The 22,544-nt window shown below is 38.2% G+C and overlaps 1 protein-coding gene across 1 annotated transcript in view; it reads left to right on the top strand.

The window, feature by feature from the left end:
* Positions 1-1,096: 1,096 nt before the first annotated feature.
* The window catches only part of fndc5a (fibronectin type III domain containing 5a), a 115,648-nt gene continuing 94,200 nt past the window's right edge, over positions 1,097-22,544 (top strand). Inside the window, exon 1 of the mRNA XM_028819515.2 lies at positions 1,097-1,808. Coding sequence (XP_028675348.1) covers positions 1,739-1,808 — 70 coding nt within the window. The 5' untranslated portion in view covers positions 1,097-1,738. The remainder of the gene's footprint in view (positions 1,809-22,544) is intronic.

Here is a 22,544-nt window from a genome sequence, read left to right as displayed (position 1 = left end):
ACAGATGCAGAAGGGGCGTCCCTGCCGGGTATGGGACCCGGCTGTCCGCCACATTGCAAAAAGTGTGTTATGTTTGTTGTTTAGAGTAAAAACATTTATATTCATTTTCAGTGATCTCCCTTTTTTCAGCAATACAGTAAATGTACTAATTGTCCTAAAACTGTGGAAAGCTTTTTTTTTGTCGCAGTCATTTCAAGTAAGTGTGTGACACTCCGTTATGTTTCAAAGTGGAATTTCTTTCTGGCACTCGGGGCACCCGTGGAGTCCACGTGTGAGTACCAAAGGGCACGAGTCTCACGGTGAAAATCTGCAAGTTTGTGCGAGTTTTCGCTGACTCAATCGCTCAGACTCACAAAGTTCTTTTAGCACGACTGGCTGTGCTTATTGCCGACAGACGGGCATTGGCAGACTGCTGGGCTTTATCGTAGCGACGGCTCTGCCGGACTTCCTCAGCACAGCACTAATGAAAGTCGGTGGTTGCCGCCTCGCGGATCCAGCTTCCTGAATTCAAATTCTGTCTCAGGTCGTTGTCTGTGTGGGGTTTACAAGATCTGCCGGTGTCTGAATGAGATGTATTTGGTTTTCACTGTACGTTTACAAACAGGTGCTGAAGTTGACTGCCGATTCCGCTGTGTGAAGGTGAGGCCCCATGTTTCCTGCCTTGTGCATAACACTGCAGAGATAGGCTTCGGCCGTCCGCGACGCTAAAATGGATTAAACAGGCCTGAGAATGGTTTTGTTGTAAATCTGAACGCGTCAGGCGACCACATTATTTGGGCACTATTGTGTAACGTAAGCTCCATCTACCCAAGTGGTACTTATTGAATCGCGTTACATCACAGCATTCATGGCTACGCACCGCACGGACTTCAGGATTGACATCATCGTGTAATTCATTTTGATATCAATCAAAGGAACTATATTATTGTTCAAAGTTAGGAAAACCTGGATTTCTCGATGATCAGTTCTATTATTGGAATAGCATTTAATTGATTATTCCTGTTGCTGTTTCATTTGAAGATAATAACGTGTTCTTTATAGAAAAGATACAAATGCAACGTGCACTAAGCCATAGACGAGCCGATCAGGCTGTTAAGATGCTGACTAATTTATGAATGACAGCCGTTATATTAGCATACATTATTTGCAACGTAACTTACAGTAGAATGCGTGGCGAGCGCGTTCGCCTATTGAATCGAGCACAGGACTGACTGACAGGCTGGGGGAGCCCTCAAGCTGGTCCGCTGCGGCGGCGGTGAACCCGATGGGCTGGATGTTCACTTCTGTCAAAGAGAACACGTTTCATTCTGCACCAACTCGGCTCTCCTGAGCAGCTCTTTAAATAGACTTCTGCACAGCTGGACCGATCGGGCAGCAACTGACAGGAGCGACTTGACTCGGAGCACACCATGGAACTGTTTTCAGCTAGACTGTTATGTCGGCTGCTCTTGTTCTAGCCTGACGTCGAAAAAAAAAAGATGACAACATACAAAGAGTAAAATAATAATAAACGACCACAGTCTGGCTGACTAGAGCCAGAGGCGGAGAACTGTCCCGCGTGCTGAAATGCAATGCTGGGTGATGTCGGCTTCGGCTCGGTCTCGCAGTCCTTTAACACGCTTGTAACACGCGAAGACAGCGGAGCGGACTGTCAAAGGGGAGCTAAGCACCTACGAACACATCTCCGAATAAATGGGATTGTACATTTTCGAAGAAGAATGTAAAGATTGTTCAAAGGATGGAGGCTTTTTTCATCTCTACTGTAGCGCTAATTCTGAGCTGTTTAGGTGTCTGGCAGATTGAAGCGGGTAAGTTTAAAATGGCTCTGGGTGAATTTGAAGCTGTCGAACTGCAAAGCTACAATGTGTGTGACTGCATGAATTCTGTTATGTGCGCGAGTGTATGCGCGTCTGTGTACGTGAGCGCGATCTGTGCATTACATGCATGTGTCACTAAATGCACAGTACCATGAGAGGTGTGCATGACACCGGGCACATTAAAACAGGCATTATACAACCAGCGCGCGTACGTGTGTTGCTTTCATTTTTTGAGGATGCTAATCTAACCCAATCTGCATGACATTTATGAGGTAAATCCTTCTGTGAAATTTCCATGAATTGCATCATGATGTGAGAATCGAAGTACAGTACATTTACAAATCTTAAAATTGTAGAGGGGAGACTGGCATTGACATCTTAAAAGCATTACCTGGCCGACAAGGTTCTGTGTTGGTGATTCCAGCGCTCAGCGCTTTACAGTCATTTCGAATACTGTATGTATGCGCCTATGTGTATTAAATTGTCAAAGATGACGGAGGAAGTGCATTGAATGATCTTTAGCTGACCCATCTTTGAGACCGGCACCGTCTGCGTACTGTAGCTTTAAAGCTGCGGGGTGAAGTGGTCAGTGGCAGCAGGACGGTCTGTGATCCACCGTCACGTGTGATCGAAGCAACCCCGGTTAAAGTGCACATCTGGAAGCTTTCTGAGATCGAAGTGTCCGCGCAGTTCGGTGGAGATGGATTACTGGATATTCTCTGTGTTGTGTTTGCATCCAAACTGCTAACAAGAAGGACATAAAAAATAAAATGACCTAACTGTAACAGCTTTGCGTTCTTAAGTTTTTTTTTTTTTTAGTTCTGTTACGGTTGAGTGTGTGCGCATTTTTCAAGGCATGCAGATTCCATGTTTTATCCGCTTATACGGTTCAAGTCAACGCACTGTAACCCAGTAAAGGTTTATCTTTAGGGTGTGCGCTTTTTCCCTCGTAAACCATGGGTTAGAGATCGCCACAACACTGTGGGGTGAAGTTGATGTTCTGCTTTTTGAGGGATTTGCAATGAATGTTAAAATTAGAAGGCAAGAAAGCAAAAACATAAAAAAGACTAAAAAGGAAAAAATGCAAGCGAAAATATATTGATATATGGCCGTAACACACACACATACACACACACACACACACACACACACACACATATATATATATATATATATATATATATATATATATATATATATATATATATATATATATATATATATATATATATATTCGTGACCCTACCTCGATTAAAATAGTACAACCTGCTGTAGTAAGATTTACACCAGTGACTGACATCAATCAGGTTGCGTTTAGAAATTAATACATTAATATGATACTGACTGTTCTCTTTTGAAATTATTTATGGTCTTCTTTAAATTGTAGATTTAAATCTCAGATAAGTAGCAGTGGGTCTCAAATGCAATAATCTTAGTTCTTTGGCATCAAGCGTCTAGCCTTTCATGAGCGCTTCCAACTGCGGTCGTATCCATTCTCACGGTGAGAGTAGGAAGACAGAAGCGCTGAACACTGGAGAAGCTCCTCTGAAAGCGAGAATGTTGCAGCGGGTACTTCATACTGCAGATGCATTCCTTTTAGATGACAGGTTCTGTCAGTATTTTCCTTTTAATATTTACATTTTCAGTTAGAAATATCGGGCAGATTTCTTTTCTTGCAAATATTCTGTCAGTAAACCTGCATCCACAGTGAAGCTCACTGCCCAGGCAGAAACAAATCTGCCTCGCTGAAGACAATACAATGAATAAATTGTTCTTTCTTGGGCAAACTGCCATTTTCTCCATATTTAGGACTTTTGAAAACTCAAAGTTAATAATCAGAGTTCAACAACAACCAGTAAAGTATCAGTAAATGCTCCCAAACCCATAAATCTGTCGCTAGCTGAATAAACATGTCAAGCAATGACATTTATATTTATAGCAGCCCTAGTCGTAAAGCAGCAGAGCAAGTCTCCTCTTGAATTGGAATAATTATGTTTTGCATTGTTATTTTTATTACCGACTTGATTTGCGAGAGCTATAAATGAAAACTTCTAACAAAAAAGGAAATGCCAAGGTTACTCATATCTGAAACATTTTGAAAATCTGAGTTTAGGCCAGCATGAATCTCTGTGTTCAGCTTTATTTCAGGCAGATACCACTCGACTAGTGAATAATTCAATTGTTAGATTTCAGATACTGACCATTTAAAAGGCTGCAAATTATCTTAAAGACTCCATCTCAAAAAGCCTTCATGAGGGTTTTTATTACAGAATGCCAGCTCAGTATGCAAGAAATAATACATTTATGGATTTATGTAATTTATGGAGTTATTTAATTTAGCGAACAAATCTTTATGTGACGTTTGATCTCTGTTTTAATCTATTAAGAAATTTTGTCATGCATAAACTGGAAAAAACACATCATTTTTTAAAGAAAGAGTGATGGTTTTAGTTTTGTATTACTGTATATGCACCTATTCATATAAGCAAAATATAAATGCAACAAATTACACATAAAATATTATATTTATATTTTGTTGTATATGTGTGTATACTGCATGCAGACACACTTTTACACATATACATACCGTATGTCACTATATCTCATATGCATATGTTTATACAGATAATTGATATACTGTATGTACATATCAAATAAAATACATAAACATATATTTTACTGTATGTATGTATAATATATATATATATATATATATATATATATATATATATATATATATATATATATAAAATTAATTGTTCTTAACTGATCTAGTTCAGACCAAGGTTCTTTAATCCACATAGCATCTGCATGAACTATATTGAGCTAACTTTTACAACATTTCCCAAAATCAATGACACAATCAATGCATTTTTCACCAATAGCCTACCCTGAGGCAGATATCGTTTAGCTCATAAATATCCAGAGCAGAGGTTTTCTGCAAGAGTTGTTTACAAATCATTTAAATTAGTCTGGCAATAGCACTTAATTGAAATCTACTTACTAGAGAAGACATAATTCTTTATTAGACATGCTTTCATCTGCCGTATATTACTGGAAGGCAGATAAAATTGTCATGACGTCTCTGATTGAGTATTGTCACATTTGTTTTAGATTTTATAGAATATGTAGTAAAGCACATAGGTTTGCTTTTATATACTAAACTGTAATCCTGAAGAAATACATTACAGTATACATACAGTATATAAGACAAATTCAAGATCTTGATTTTAATGTATTGAATATTCTTCTTAAGAGACCAAAAAATGTCTCTCCCCATGTCTGCATTCAGTGAAAATAAACATGATATATATTTATATTACCATATGAAGTACAATTTGATCTTCAAACTATATGGCATTTTTTATTGTGAGCACCATGACATGGCACCTCAAACTGAAAGAACAGTATAGTAAACATTAAAAATATATAAATTATCAATAAAGATTACAAAAGTAAATATAGACAGTGTCTTAAAATTTGGTGAATTAGCAAGTGAAGGGCGTAGGCGAAATCAATTTGAAATTCCTGCTGCACTATTCAAACCACTCTGGGCTTCTTTAGGAGATCTGAAATACTCTGCCAGTAAAGGAGGATATACTCTTATATGTGAAATTTAAAGCTGTGTTCTGATCACATAGGCTTTTACTTTTGCAAAATGTATTTTATGAATTCCAGCCAAACTTTAGCTTTACCAGCACTGTTGTAGCTTTTGTTTCAATTCACTGTCCAATTTTGTTGTATTTCATTCACAAAGTACCTTTATTTGTGCAAAACCATTGAATAAGTAGACCATCAGCTGGGACATACATAAGGTATTAAATTAAGGCTTTCAATTACAGAACACTCTAATGGTAAACTACACAAATCAGTCAAAGTCTTGATGTGAGCCTTCGATTTGTAGCCATGCCATGCAGCTTCTCTGGTCTGAAGAAAATATAAAAATTAACACTTTCAAGGAAGTCATGGAGTGTGTTAGTTCATTTCATGAAAGTAACTGCTAGCCTTATGTGAATATAAATAATACATTCTTCTAAGGACACATTAGAGCATAAAGAAAAGATGTGAAGAGAACAGGCCCTCAGCCATCCTATTCACCAAGTTCAGGGGAGACTAGGGAGATGAGACGTGATCTTCTCGGAAGACAATTTGAAGTCCCACGAGAGACACCTTAACTTGCTCCCAGCTCTAAAAAAATGACAAGTGACAAGCAAAACACGCAGCTCGCCAGCAGCAGAAAGCCAGCAGATAATTCTCCTTAGCATGCGTTCAGCCACCCTAAACCCTCCCCACCCCCCAACCCCCTTCACAACACGAGTGGCAGAGACATGAAGTGGCAAAAGGACAGCTGCTGTACAAGCTTTGAAATGATCAGGCAGCCCACCAGAAGCAGAAAGACAGCAGATGATCCGATGGCATCTCCTTAGGGGGCGTTCAGCCACACCACCTTCACAACGCGAGCAGCGTTATATGTCTTGTGAGAAAGACATGTAACAACGCCCGGGGCTGGAAATAAAGGACAACTATTGTTTTTACAAAAGTTTTAAAGTAAAAGTAAAAATAGTGCATATGTAACAATTCCCATGAAAATAACAATCCCTTTAAATTGTATATCCGGTAAACCAAACCCGGGAATGGGCAAGTGAAGTGAGCTGGGGGCAGAGCCCCCTAGTACATATATACTGTATATATATATATATATATATATATATATATATATATATATATATATATATATATATATATATATTTGTAGATCTGTATGTATTTATTTATTTTTCTAGGTACTTAACATGGCTGCCACTTTTTTACATCATAGTGTTCCTAGAGCTCTTCAGGTTTTGTCCTGGGTGATCCAAGAGGCTGCAGATATTTGCTCTAATATACTTAACTGGAGTTCTACCTTATTTAAACAAGCTGTGTAAATCTAAAAAAAAACTGTGACTTGGTCTGGTCATAAATTTGTAGGAATCTAATAACTGTGTGTTACACATGGCTGGATTCATTACCTTGCTATTTCAGATGTTGCTGTCATGAATTGTGTTTAATGTTCTGGTTGTAGTGGTGGGTGTGACACTGAGGTGGTCCCTTTGGCAGTCAATGTGGTTTGCGCCTTGGTCTGCTTGGCTTTATGATGATTGTCAGCATTTGGATACAGTTATACAAGGAAAACTCCATTGAAAACAAATAAGTAAATTAGTCTAAAGACACTCTTGTAAATATATGTTACACCTACCAGGCCCTTTTTAATAAAGAACAAGAGCAGAAAAAAGGATAGCCAATGGAATAATGAGATAAATTAAAAATAAGAACGACTGATTGTGAAACTGGTTGCAGTGAAGATCTACAGTCACTGGGGCATTCTCAATAATAGGACCATCTTCTTAAAACTCCATTAGGTTGTCATTTCCAGTCCTGCAGTCCCCCTCATTCCCTTTTAAAGGACCAGTCTGTCCTCCATCCTAAGCAGTAAAGCCCCACACATTCCCTAAAGGAGCTGTTTGTTACCATCTTTCCCTCAAAGGCACATCTAAATATTGAACATTCTCCTGTGCCCACAGTATAATAATGTTTGGAGCACGACACCTGGCCCTGTCTGCAGTACCATTTCCCTCTGAATCTCCCTTCACAATAATAAATAGCAAATTACACAAACTAAACACCTAGGAGATTCGCTAACCACAGTTCCAACATTTGTACAAGATAATTATAACACTACATCTTTCCGCTTGCCTTCCTTATTTAATTATTCATTGTTGAATTTGTTTAATTCTTTTAGGCTCTCATTCACTTTGCCATTCACTCAGGCATCTCTTCGTCTATCAATCCACCCACTGATCCTGTCAATCAGTGTCCTTTCTTCTCAGAATATTAATCACATTCATGTAAATGCAATATTGTAGGGGCCAAGCAGCCCTCTGGCATGCCTGGAAACAAGAGACTATTAGGGTGACACATTTTTTCCTTTGTGTTAAGCCAGCCATTGAATTCCTACCAGTTTTACCAGAAGAACGTAAATCCGCGACCATCCCACTTTCACAAACATGCTGGGGGTGTTTTAAAAAAGCCTCTGACGTTTCCAGGACAGCTGTCTCACTGCCAAGTCACACGAAGGATTGCTGCTGAAAATCCATATGGGAAGTGGCTTTGTGCAGCTATCCATGCATTGACACCAGAATGATGAAACAATTACTGGTTGCCTCCACAAATTCCAGTTTAAATATCCTAGTGTCACAATCAGTAGATTTGAACAGTATAATTTGTGCCCAAAGCCTTACATATTCTCACACAGAAAAACTCAGACAGACGAGATGTGGCTGCTGCTTCCTCATATGTCCTTAGGTGTTCCAAGGCAGATTTTATTTCTCTTGTGTTATTTGGACATTAAGAACTGATGCTGTTAACAAAAAGCATGCTAGACACATGAAAGAGGTTCTCCCAAGAGAGGGCTGTCAGGATGACCGATGTTCATGACCTTTTGATTTAATATAGCAATATATGATACAATACAATACTATATAATACATGATAAATAGAATTTTAATGATTTGCCGTTTTTTAAAACCATCTAATCAACTAATTAATCGTTTATATGATTAATGTAACTTTTAGGTATAAAATTTCATTGCGTTGCCACATTGCAACATTTAATTGGCTTACTTTGAGACTTAATATTCATGTAAATAGACAGATGAAAGGCACACTTGATCTTGTAGTTACTGTCACCGGCTTTACAGAAAGTCATTTTCTCAAGAAGATTCAAGAGCTTAAAACCTAGCTGGTACCAGTAGACCAGTATGCACTTTTAACTGACTTTTAAACTGTGCTATCAACTAAACAAAATATGATTTGACTCGTTTCCATCCATCTCTTAGGTTTTCCAACACAACTGAGGCATTTTTAGATATGAGTCCTTCTACCAGTTTTGTAGGACTTCTGACTATTTCAAGCCAACTGACTCACACAGTTACATTCTCTACAACTACTTCAATCCCTGGCATGCTAAAACTCTCTTCCCTCTGCCACAGTTCATTAGTCTCCACCACCTCTCCAGTGATGATTGTGACTTTGGTAATGAAGCTCTCAGAATGAGGAGTTTCTTCATTGATATAGGATTCCCTTCTTATACTGTGAGCAGAGCCCTCAATGAAGCCAGAATAAGAACTTGTTCCTTCCACTTTAAGAGGAACCCCAATAATGAAACCCACATGCTGCTGGTCCTCTCATTCCACTCTAACACTGTATCTCTCTCAAAGGTCATCCAACAAAATGTCCTGATTTTGCAGACAGATCCTTCAACAGGAGCCTTTTTCCCAAACCTTCCCTTGGTCTCCTTCTGTCGACCACCTAACCTACACAAGCTTCTCGTCCACAGCTGACTTCACAGAGATAGTCCTTTTTCCTTTTCAGTTGCACACTTGATAAAGGCTATGCAGCCAAAACATTTGTGTCTTCAACCTTCTTTCCCTTTGAGCAAGGAAACAACATTTTGAATTAACTGTATCACAATAATATGCCACTAAGATAAAGAGTAACAGATGCAACTGGTGGTACTACAGAAAAATTTTCCAGTCAAACACATTGCCTCGTAGAGAAGTTGAGTTTTATTACGTCAACTTGCGGACGCCCAGGCAAAATGATTCCACACATTCATGACAAAACATTAAAGATTCCGGCCATAAACTCACCCACCTACATAAATTAGGCCTTGGTACTGCAGCAAGTTTCGCTTGCACCCTACAACTCGTGGTCAATGACAGATTTCACATGTTCCTTAACTGTGATTACTTGAGCATATCCAGAACTTCTGTCCTAGGAGAGAAGTGGTCCTCTCACCTTTAACAGGCTGTGCACGTTACTGGATTTAAAGCACATCAGTATGCGCCTGGTCATTAATAAAATTTAAAACATTTTCCAGTAATGTATATTGATATTTTGTGATATGTTTATACCTAAAACCAATTTTTATATGAGTAATGAATCAATAAAAACTTTTCCTTGGAATCGTTCTTGCATTATAGTTAGTTTTATTATTAAGCAGGATGTCTCTCTTTACAATTAAAATAATTAATGGTTATTAATGATAACGAAATGTAATCAAAATTTGCATCTCTACTTGCAAATAATAAAAAATAAGTAAACATGTACAATCAACCTAAGCATTTAAATGTAATAATGGATCTACAATCTATTAGTGATAAGCTAAATAATTTGTGTGAAATTTTGTTTTAGAAAAAAATTAACAAGATAAGTGATGTTTCATGACTAGATAAATTTGTGTCATTGGATTAAAATTTACTCCAGTGAAGATCGTGGTAAAGGGGCACAGCGGCTCTTCCCTGCTGCTAAAATCTATTAGTCTGGGTGTGTGGCTGCCGGAGTGTCTCCATGCTAAGGGTCCTTACTTAGATCAGTTATGGAGCTGGAGGAACTGACTGTAGGTGAGGTGGAATAAGTGAAGCATCAGGGTACACTTGCACATTTCAGTGGCACTGACTTTGTGTTGTGTTCTTCTGCTCCATTTCACTCCTTGTGTTTTGTTTAGTTTTGCAGTTTCTGACTACAGTATATCAGTTAGGAATTTGGGTTCTTAGAATTTGGTCTTTTGTATTAGGATGCAAAACTTTGGATTTTGTCTTTGTTTGGTTAATTTCAGGAATCTTGGCTTTATTTACAGAATTTTAACATTTTATGTTTTTTTCTTTTGTTTTTAATTATTCTTGTTACTTTCTCATGTACGAAGTATAGGGAAAGTATTGGAATTCTCCAAAAATTCCATTTCAAGATTTTGATAAATCGCGACGTTTTAGACCTCAGAAAATACCATTTTTGGAATTAACTCCATGTCTCTGTCTGTGTGTGAGTATGTAAACACGATATAACATGAGTAGGCTTTCACTTAGGTCAACCAAATTTTGCATTCAAGTATTAGGTACAAAAAGTAGATATCTATCAACTTTTGGGCTATTTCTGTTAACACGCACTCATTTTTTTTTTATTCATGCAGCTGCAGAGTCCAGTTTATTCAACTTTTCTTTTATAATAACTGTTCAATATATTATTTATTTGATTTGATCTGTTGTTGATGGGTTTAATGTACATAATATAAAAATATAATTATTGTCTTGCAGATTTCTCTTAAAATATCCATCCCCACATTGAGTATACAAGGAAGTCTAGGGGAGACTACTCCTGATTTTGCATTTAAGATTTTGTATTTTAACTTTTTGTTCTTAATTAATTCTATTCTAATTCTAATTCAAAATTAATTAATTTTGGTCTTAATTTCATATTTAGACCTTTGTGTATTACATTTGTTTTGAATATTATTTAATTACTAAAATTAAGCTACTAAATTATGAATTACTAGTTAATGTATTAATTAATTAATAATAGTTGAATGAAATAATGACAAGTTTTCATTGTGGCCAGCAGCGACATTTTCTGACCACATGGATCTGGGAGAGAGACACTGCCAGAAGGGACAGAGCCACCCTAAGAAGCTGTGTAGAAGGTGTGTGCGTGTGTGTGTGTGTTTGTGCAAGCCACTGAGTGACAGAGTGAGAAAGTCAAATACTTAAAGAGCAGAACTTATGAGGCCAATACTTCTGCTTAACTCCATTGGCCTGGGAATGTGGCCACCAGCAATCTCAGGGAGAATTCTAGCTTGGATCAGCTCATGAGTGCAGCGTGTGTTTCCTTCCGACTAGATCTGAGTGGGAAAGTGCAGGCAGGGGACAGAGCACAGAAAAGATCATTGGAGCTACCTGAAGGGAGCCATGATGGATTGCCCCATCTGATGTCCCATCTCCTGCTTGCAGGGCACACAGACTGCATACAAACTGGATGGCCTCAGAAGCCCCTGTGTTTCCACCCTGGCATTTACAGGATTCCTCCTGCTGCCAGTTTGCCTCTGTTCTTTGTCAGGACTCAGAGCCAGTCAATCCAGTGCCTAGGGCACTATCATCTGAGGGATGCCATTTATGAAAGTTAAGGGGTGTGTGCTCTGGACACTGAAAGAGACCCCATGGACATCAAACTCTGATGATGCTGAGTGGGTGCTGTTATCAGCTGGATGCTGTTTCTAAAAGCTCCATACACCAAGGTATATGCACTCTTTAAAGTCTGTGTTATACATACAAAGGCGTGGCTTTTGGGCAACTGAAGGGGCATGTACTCCGGGGATCGAGGGGGACCCCCAACCACAGGTAATTGAAATCTAATATCACCAGTTACCCACTATGATGAGGGGTGATGTCCATCCACCCTGCCTAGAGCTCCAAATATGCTTCTACTGAAACTGCCAGAACTCTTTCTACAGAACCCATCCCTGGGATCCCTGGCCTCTCACCATCTTGCAGCTGGACACAGAAGTAAAAACTCTGTCTTGTTTTCTGGTGGCAATATAATTTAGACATTCATGGACTGGACCTTGTTGTTTTTTTGATTCTGAGTCTGACTCTTGGCTGTAATTAGATTTTTTGGCCAGGACTTCTTTTTTGAAATTTTGGATTTGTATAATATTATACTTATTTAAATAATAATAATAATAATAATAATTCTGTTAGTTTCCTTCTGTTAGTATCAGGGACCTCATTTCAATGTGCACTCACATTTTCATGGGACCAGACAGTAGCCTTCTTATATAAGCATTTGTCTGAGTTTGGTTTCAAAAGGAATTTAAAATTACCTCAAACAGAAATGCATTGCAGACAAATAAAAATAAAGAGAACGTTTTATTAAACCAAATTTAGTAATTCTAAATCTAGGTTTTCTCTTTAGTTTTAATATCCTGGGTAGAAATGATTCCAGATATTGATTCTGTATGAGAATTACAACAAATCAACTTGTCTGGCATTGAGTAATTTAATCCTTAAAACTTAATTTTGAGAACAAATTGTGGTCACAACTCATTTTGGGAAGAAAAATATCCTTTACGTCTGTCCAAAGAAATAACCTTGATTGTAAAAGGCGGTAAGGCACATTGTGCCAAAGCTATATTAATCACTAGCAGCCAAATGCTAACAAAACAGTAAGATAAATTCATAATTAAGGAAAGGTGAATAGTTAGGTGATTTCCACTTTAAAAAACATTGAAGCTGCCAGTTGTCAAAAAAAAGATTAACTAGGCAGTGCTTCCATTTTAAGCTAAGGAAGATGTCTTCAGAGACTAGACATTAACTACAAAGGGAAGGGAAGAAGAACAAAAGTGCTGATAGACAGCTTGGATTCTTACAGTCTAAACCAGCTGTCACCTTATTATTTATTTATATATTTATCTGCCTCTAAATATAAGACAATGGAAAATGACCATGCAAAGCTATTGCACCCTCCATCCACCTCCCCCGCCACACTCCAGCCCACCACTAAGAGGTTAGTAACATTCTTGACCTTCCAGTCATTGAATTGTCAATTTAAATAGCTGTTCTGTGTCTGGCTAATTTAATTATATTTCTTTGGTGAGCATTTAAACATAATGAGAATGGTCTTTGACAGCTACATGTCCTGTTCATATCCCTTAGTCGCCTGCTGGTAAAACATAGTGATTTCTGCTTGTCATAATTAAAAGCATATAACGGTGAGGAAGAGATATTTTCAATCAGGACTTACATCCCTTGTCCCCTGCTGCATTATGTCATACTGTTTAGACTGCAGTCATTTATTTATCTCAGACAGCAATATGGTGATTTCATACCTCACTTCAGCCCAAAAAAAGAATATTCTTTTGATCAAACACTGTATAAGGCTAATTTATTAAAAGCAGTGCAGTATAAAGGTGACCTGAACTGTGGCATTTATTTATGAAAAATGTTTTGAATTTATTTTTTTAAACTTTCTCTTAATATATAAAAGAAAAGACTGGACCACTAAGCATCGGTGATCAGAAGACCTTGCACGCTGCCTAGCTCTATTTAGAAGGGCACACACCAACGTATGAGCGCTACTCATAGTCCATCAGCTCTGCAGAACAGCTTCATTATAGCTGTTGGACATGCTTTTGAAAAGGGTCCCTGCTGGAAGGTACTGAATTAGGACTGATTGATTGATTTGAAGCAAAAAAAGCTTAAAACTCTTTATTTCTTCCTTCCAAAATTTTCCAGCCTGCTATACTTATCCCAATGGGGGATGCAGAGAAGTGTATTATTGTAACTTACTACAGCAAAAAACTAAGATTATGGACTGAATTGTACATTTTGTTACAGAAAAGGCCACTGTTGTTCAGTTGCAAACAACCTTGCGGTAAATGTGAGAGTATGTTCATTTCCTTGAACAATTATTATGAACTGCCATGGCTCGCTTCTTTATATATCCGTCACCACCTGCCATGTAAAGTTTCTTCCCACGTATGGCTTTTCCTTTTACTTGTAGTTGACTTGCCATAAATGCTTTAACTGTCTTTGCTGGCTTTCTAATGCCTACTTTGAACTGATCGGCTAATGACTTTATTCTGTGTTGATCATATCTCAATGTGTCCGGCTATTTATCTCTTTTATATTAATCTGTTGATTAACAATGTCACCAGATCTTTCTCGTGGCCTGGAAACCCTGCAGATTTTTTTTTTTTCTCCAGCTGTCTGGAGTTTTTTTGTTTTTTCTGTCCTCCCAGGCCATCGGACCTAATTTTTATTCTATGTTAATTAGTGTTCCTTTATTTTAATTCATATTTATTTTGTCTTTTTTCTCTTTCTTCATCATGTAAAGCACTTTGAGCTAAATCATTTGTATGAAAATATGCTATATCAATAAATGTTGTTGTTTGGCTGATGTCTCCATGTTCATAAATGGCTTCCCGATGAATTTAGGGTTAACTGTAATACTAGGGTGTTGTACCGTGTTAGCCATTATGAATGTAGTGAGAAGTCAAGCAAAATTACACCTTTTATTGGTTAACTAGAAAGATTACAATATGCAAGCTTTCCAGGCCACTGAGGCCCCTTCTTCATGGCAAGATGTAATTAACTAACTGTAACAGTAAATAAAGAAGAAGGCAGCAACAAGGCAACGAACACGACCAATGGTTAGGTCAAACCCCATGAAAATCTGCACATCTGACAATTAGAAACTCAGGAAAAAGACAACCTTGCAGATACTACAATAAGAAAGTAAGAAAATGTATGCATGATGTAACATTCAGGTACATTCAGAGACTTGGTTAGTGGGTTTGAAAGTCACTGCATCAAAGGGTTTTCATAATTGGGTTTATTTTAGGTTTTTGTTACAGTGAGTTGAGTTTGAAATAGATAATAGAATGCAATTACATGTATTTTTAGTGTAAGTAAATGCTTTTTCATACCATTTTGTAATATCATGCAGTTAAAATTGGATTTGTAGGCAGCAGATTCCTAATCAGGAGATGAAAAGATTCATGTGCTGCTGTTAGTTGTTTGCCAGATGTGGAGGCTCTGTGGCCGACTGTAGTCCAAATTTCTAAAAACATTTTTTCAAAGAGGTACCTGAATGAAATTTAAACTCTTTGCTAAAGTCTCAAGCTAAAACTGTTTGCCACATCCAAACCTGATAGATAAGAGATCATTGGGGCACTTTGCCGATAAGAGAAATATTGAATCATAATCTTTAAATAAAGCAGCCGTGGGTGACACGATAGCACAGTGGTAGCGCTGCTGCCTCACAGTTGGGAGACCTGGGGACCTGGGTTCGCTTCCCGGGTCCTCCCTGCGTGGAGTTTGCATGTTCTCCCCATGTCTGGTTTCCTCCGGGTGCTCCGGTTTCCTCCCACAGTCCAAAGACATATGCAGGTTAGGTGCATTGGCGATCCTAAATTGTCCCTTGGTGTGTCTGTATGTGCCCTGCGGTGACCTGGCACCCTGCCTGGGGTTTGTTTCCTGCCTTGCACCCTGTGTTGGCTGGGATTGTCTCCAGCAAACTCCCGTGACCCTGTAGTTAGGATATAGTGGGTTGGATAATGGATGGATAAAACAGCCGTGATGTAATAGAAACAATGAGTACACATGTAGTCATTGTAGTATAAAGCACCACTGAGCCATCTTCTTCATAAGTTCGGGTGCTTTTATTTTGTTACTTTTAAAGACACAACCATTTTGTCTCTTACATGCTTCAATTTCAAGCAGGCATTATGACTGAGGTTCATGTCCTGCAGCGAGGGCTACTTGCAGAGACCAGTGTGGTATCGGTGGATGCACAAGCGGATTGTTAGCATGTTACAAGACCCCCATACATTTGGGAAGAGTAAGAATAGACACTTTCCTTGTTCTATGATGATTAAATATACAATATTGTTACTGTTATATTGAATGAATAGAGAACATCATTATTAGCGAATTGAATAAATTGCTACACATCTAATGTCCTGCTCTTTTATATGCTAATGATCAGTCAGCCAACACCGCCTACCTCTGACCCCGCCCCTTCCTGTGTCCTGCCGCGAGGTGTACTTGCTTCTGCACAAATCACTGCCAGTGTTTCACTGTCGAGGATCAGCTGTCGAAAAAGTTAAAGAAAAAATAAAAAAAATATATTCCAACCAAAGTAAACCTCTGTCAAGGTCAAATTGACACCGTAAGCAAATTTATTCCTGAAGTTGTACAGAATGTTTCTCTACTTTAAGACAGACGAGTTTACAAATTTTCCAATGCTTTCATTAATATTTTTGAAATTTAAAAATACTAGGGGGCTTTGCCCCCTGCTCACTTTGCTCGCCAATCCCCCCGCCTGTGCTACGTGCCAGCAGCTTCGCATCTCTGCCGCACATGTTTGTGGATTTCACATTCACCAAACAACAAATCGTTTAATTCTCGCAGATAGGCCTCTTCATTGGGAAGAAACACTACTTTTCCCTGATGGCAACAGAAATTAGACGATGTACAAGTCTGTGACTTAAAGTTTAAAGCCAAACAATATCTACATACTTCTGTCATATCACCTATGTCCATATATTTGATCTCTTTTCGCTTTTACCTTTATGTCAATATCGCATTGAATTTTGATTCTGTGTTTGGAATTACATCGTGGCAACGTAACATATAACTGCCCATGAGTGAATATTGTTTCTTTCTCTCTACAAGATATGTGTCTGACAATAGCATTCAACCAAATGAGAAATGATTGAACTTTGTGCGTGGTTATGTGGGCAGGACTTTTCCAAATCTCTTTGCATAAGCTCTTGTCTCACGGGGTTGAAATTTTCTCTTGTGGGATTTCACTTTCACCAAACAACCAATCTTTTCATTCTCGCAGATACGCCTTTTCATTGAGAAGAAACACTACTTTTTTTTCCCTGATGGCAACACAAATTAAATTAGACGATCTACAAGTCGCTGACTTAAAGTTTAAACCTAACAATATACAGTATTCAATGTCTTTTCGCTGTTCCATTATTTCACCGAGTAATAATTTCCATTTGTTTGCGCTAATGCGAGCTTTACTATCCCTTTTTTGAGACTTTCGAATTTTCGTACTTCCATTATCTCTAACCTGCTCAGCATGTGTACTGCGCCAATGTTTTTGAATTCTTTATGATGTTCTACTTTGTCATCTACTCTTTGTCTTTTATTTCCGGCCCCGGGTGTGGATAAATCTCTTGGCATAAAGACTCATCTCGCGGGATGTGAAAGTGTCTCGCCTCCTTCCCAGATTTTATTTTATAATAGAGAGATGTACAACGCGATGAATTGAACATATCTCAACGAACATTGAATAGTCTTGACAAATGTCCTTGAAATACTGTATGTATGTCGGATTTCAACAAAACTGGTAGATTGGGAGCTGAGATGCTTCATTTGTACAGACAGACATGGCTATTGCAATAGGTGCTTTTCACATTATATGCAAACATATCTTAAAATGAACAATATGTGCAAAAATATTGATTTCTTTTTAATAATGTCACATATTCTACGTTATTGTGTTACATTTGATAGCAGTGAATGTTATGAAATATGTGATGAAAGGGACAATGTCATGAACTCCATGACAGATGCAAAAGTGTTACACAGACTTAATCTTATTCGGGGCAGCATTGCAGCACTGAACATGAGACACCAGACCATCACAGTGCCCACTTACAAACAAAAACCAACTAATTCATCTAAATAGTATATCTTTGAGGACATTGGAGGAAAACCCACACCAACATGGAGGGAACATACAACTTTTACATGACGGGTAAGCCACAATGATGGATTCACAAGACAGCGGTGCTAAATGTCATGCTGCCATGTCACCCCAGTAGAACTCCAGTGCCTTGGAAAATAATTTTTAATCTCTTTTCAAAGTGATAGGCTTTCTCCAGAGATCTTCAAGAACATGTTTATTGTGGTGTGATGTAGCTTTAGAGCCTTTGTGCTTATAAAACCACTCTAATGGTTAACGCTAAAGTCAGTCAGATTTGTACTGGGTAGGGCTGGCCTAAATTAAAGCATTTAAATAGCACAGCCTAATTATCCCTTTGAAGCGAATTCACTGGAGGGTGAAGGAATAACTCGTTTACAATATGTTCGATTAGTTTACACACCGCTTGGTTATGTGAATAATCAGTGTCTTTTTCACATGTTATTATTTATTGTCAATATTTACCCAGATGTTCATTTTCTTTTGTTTACTGTATGCTTGGATGGTTAAGTGTCACCAGCTGGACAGATGTGTATGCATACCCCAGCGTTTGGAGCTTGCGTCAAATTTGCTCAGAAGGGTGGGTTAAAAAAAATCTGGAAAATTGCTCGAAATGCTAAATTAATAAGAAATTTCTAGAAATTTACTTTTGATCTGTTTTACTACCAAAGGTTTTGGTTTGCTCATTCAAGTTATCAGTTATTTGGCTATATATGTTATTGATCCAAGTCTGCTTTCTGATTATTGGCACTGAACCTTTCTCTTTTTGATGTACAGAATTATACAAGAATAACACTCACCAAACAATAATAACAAATGAATGAAGCATCAAATGGCCCTCCCCTATATGCCACAAAAAAACAAAAACAAAGATTAATCCATTCATAAGCTTATTTGCTACAGTAAATTCATTAATACTAGTTCATGGTTGTGTGGTAAGAACCTATCCCAGCAACACTAAGTGCAAGGCAGGAACCAACACAGGACAGGGAGTCAGTCCATCCACACTTACTGTATGTTAGGGATTTGGGAGAAAGAGAGGAGGGCTTTAGAAAACCCAGACTGAGATGAGACAGTGAGCAGGACTTTGGAGTGGACAGCCTTGCCCTCATAATAAGGTTTAGTCCAGCTTGTATGGATTTCTCACACATTTGCAAACATAATGAATTTAAAAACAAGGCATATAACATGTCACAAAATATATACTCTGGTGAACATTACAATAGTAAAGTTCATACCTAAGTAAAACAAATGTGTTCTTAAGTACAAGTAAATGTAGAGTTTCTTGTTGTTTTCTGTTCATCCACCCATCCATCCATCCATCCATCCATCCATCCATCCATCTATCCATCTTTGAATCCCACTTATCCTGCAGAAGGTTGTGGAGACGCTGGATCCTATCCCAGCAATCATCAGGCACAAGGCAGGAAGAAGTCTTTAGAACACAATTATAGTAATATTACAGGTGTTACAGATGGCACAAGTATTCATATTAAAGGTACACTAATTAATATTACAGGTTTCTGGGCCGTATATTAATTATTCTATAGGAACAAGTCTTAGAAAGGGTGCTAAGTTACAGGCAAATTTAGCATCACCAGTTCACCCAACCCATAAGACCTTGGATGGAAACTGCAATGCCTTGAGGAAATCCATGTGACCATTGGGAGAACATGCAAACTCCATGCAGGAAGCACCGTGGTCACCTTTTTGTAAGGGAGCAGCATCACTGTGCTGCCCCTGTTTATATTGTTGAAGAAAAACGTTTTTTACAAACTTAAAATAATTCAGGCTACCTTCTTATTGCATCACGTGAATCAGGTTACAATAACTAAAGCATGAGCCAAGTAACCGCAGCAATATTTACAACTTGAGCGGACATCTTAATGACTGTATCCTAATTCAGTGGGGTAGGTGCTAAAAGGAGAGGTTTGCAGGCCTCCCCCTCTTTAAGAAGAAGCTGATCTGTTCCTACAAGACTACTTTGTAAAATGCATTTTCCTAATGCAAACACCTAATTACAATTATTTAAATGAAAAATATTTTAGACATTTCCTGGCCCCAAAAATGACCACCATTTATGTTCAAACAGCACTAGACTGCATGGAAATTGGCGGAGTTAGCTTAATAATAATATTGGTCGTCATTACAAACCCTACTAATGTTTAATAAACTGCTTTGCTAGACTTTACCACGTCTAGGTTCACATGTAAGGAATTAGCCTTTACGGTTTTCTTAGGATTTTCCAGTGATCTGTTGTGGAGCCATGATGGCCAGGACAATGTGAGAAGACATGTGAGCAGCACACGTAACAATGTCAGTGAAGCACAGCATGTAAACACAAAGATACACCCCACTGCTGCCCGCAGGTCAGCTTGTTCTGCGTTTCCATTATCAGAACAGTGTATGAACACAGCAGCTTCATCTGTGGAAATAACTGAGACTGGGATTGCACATCAACATTGAGTCCCACCCCAAACATCCAGCCATTCTGTGGCTGCGACAACGTGTACTTGGAATCAGTGCGTTGATGACTGGGTGTTAGACACATTTGAGAATTGCTCCAGATTCTTCATATTTCAATAAACATTTGGTCACAAAAAATATATGTGAATATTTCTAAACTGGAGCAAGCCTGTAATTTAAAAATATTGACAGAGTAAAACATTGTGCATATTTGCATAGCTATTTTGTTTTTTGGTTTAATATTACAGTAAATAGTGTATCCAGCAAAATATATTAGATTAAAAGTAACCATTTGTGTTGGGAAATTTAGTAATGTAAAGGTAAAAGTAGACAGAACATTTTAAGCTCAAGTAGTAGAAATATTCTCTAATTCTATTCTATTCTATTCTCTAACTGACTGTGGTACCGATCTAAAATGGGATGAAATGTAAATAATCAACGTACATGTCAGCGTTAATTTTTGCAGTGCACCATGTGATGCATATGTCTCTCTTAAATGCTGTTTAGTATGCGATTTGTAAAAGCACTGTTAATGTTTGTGATGAGCCATCTGTTGGAATGAAAAATGCAATGCATTTTATTATTAAAAATGTTTGTGATGCATCATCTTTTGGAATGACAGAGACATAGCAACTAGACTGACACACAGACACGTATCCTTTTATTAAGATGGATTACATAAGATGGTTGGTTGGTGGCATGTGCTGATAGTGTGCTGCTGCACCCACCACACCCTAAACCACTCAGATTGGGACCCAAGTGCAGCAGGTGACACCTCAGCACCACACTGGAACATTATGAGGTTTTTAACAGTGGCAGTAGTGCCAATCCTGCCACCAACCCCCAAGTTTTCCCTGTAAATTGGAGGACCTGCTTGCAGATTAACGTCATACCCAAGACAACGCAACTACAGATTAAGGGCCTTGCTCAAGAACCTAACAGAGCTGAGTCACTTCTGGCATTTACAGAATCTGAACCAGCAATTTTCCAATTGCCAGCACAGATCCCTATCCTCAGAGCCACAGATTATGTAAATGCCTGGTTATAAATAATAACATTTATATGAGAATCTCAATTTAAAAGAAAACAACAAAATTTCAGTCTACACAGATACCCATGACAATTCCAATGCCCCCCTGGGCAATCAAACAATGGACATCATTGTCAGCAAACAAAAGACATAACTGATTCTGAGGTCTGGTCTATCACTGAGGATGTAAAATTTATTCCAAGGTCTCATTTAAACATGAGCTGAAAGTGACCATAAGAGGTGCAAATGAACATGAAGATGAGGAAAAGATTGATAAATATCAATAACTAATAACTATGAGATTAGCCAAAATTAAAAAAAGAACAATGTGACCTGCCAGAAGTTATTAAATTGAGTGAATGAATGAATGAATGAATGAATATGAAGTGTTTCAGCAGCAGCTCCTGCCAGAGTACTCCATGCTACCCTAATGAATCTCCAGCCTCGACTTAAAGGCTGAGAGCAATGGAGCCTGTCTAATGTTGACAGGCACTGCAGATCATTGGAGAACTGGGGGCCTTGTAGCTGAGCGCTTTGCCACTTGCAGTCGTTTTATTTATCCTGAGACTTTCAAAAACGACCTGTATCTTAATATTGTAGCGTATGCTCGAGAGTATATGTGTTTAGCAAGGTAAAGGAAGGCTAAAAAGATCTTACAAGATTCAAGGTGAAGGGAATTGAGCAGTGGGCCAGTACTGTTTCACTGTACTTTATACTGTCCAAGTCTCATTCAAAGCAATCTGTGATGAGATGGCGTAGTGATGAGACACAAAGCACCAGTGCAACCAGATGGATTATAGATGCCTGTTTAGTAGCAACTGCTTCCTGCCGACTACATCGACTTTCTATAAACTCAATCTTTAGGAAGGAGGAATGGTGAAGTGCCGTAAGTAAGCTATCATTGTAAGATAGTGTCTATGGTTTGTGACTGAATACTAAATATGCAAATACAATTAGAATGTTTTACCCTAATAATAACATCAAATAGCACAATCAAATTCAACAGTGTGCAGTACACTCGTTTATTAAATCAGGCATCAGATTTGCATACGGACTCATTTTACTTTTAGATTTATGCTTACCTCTACAGTCACATAAAAATGAGGACCATTAAAACTAAAAAACAAACAAATGCAACTGGC

Source organism: Erpetoichthys calabaricus, chromosome 14, assembly GCF_900747795.2.
Source record: "Erpetoichthys calabaricus chromosome 14, fErpCal1.3, whole genome shotgun sequence".
Lineage (NCBI taxonomy): Eukaryota > Metazoa > Chordata > Cladistia > Polypteriformes > Polypteridae > Erpetoichthys > Erpetoichthys calabaricus.
The sequence above is the reverse complement of the archived record's forward strand: the minus strand, read 5'-3'. Positions and strand labels throughout refer to the sequence as shown.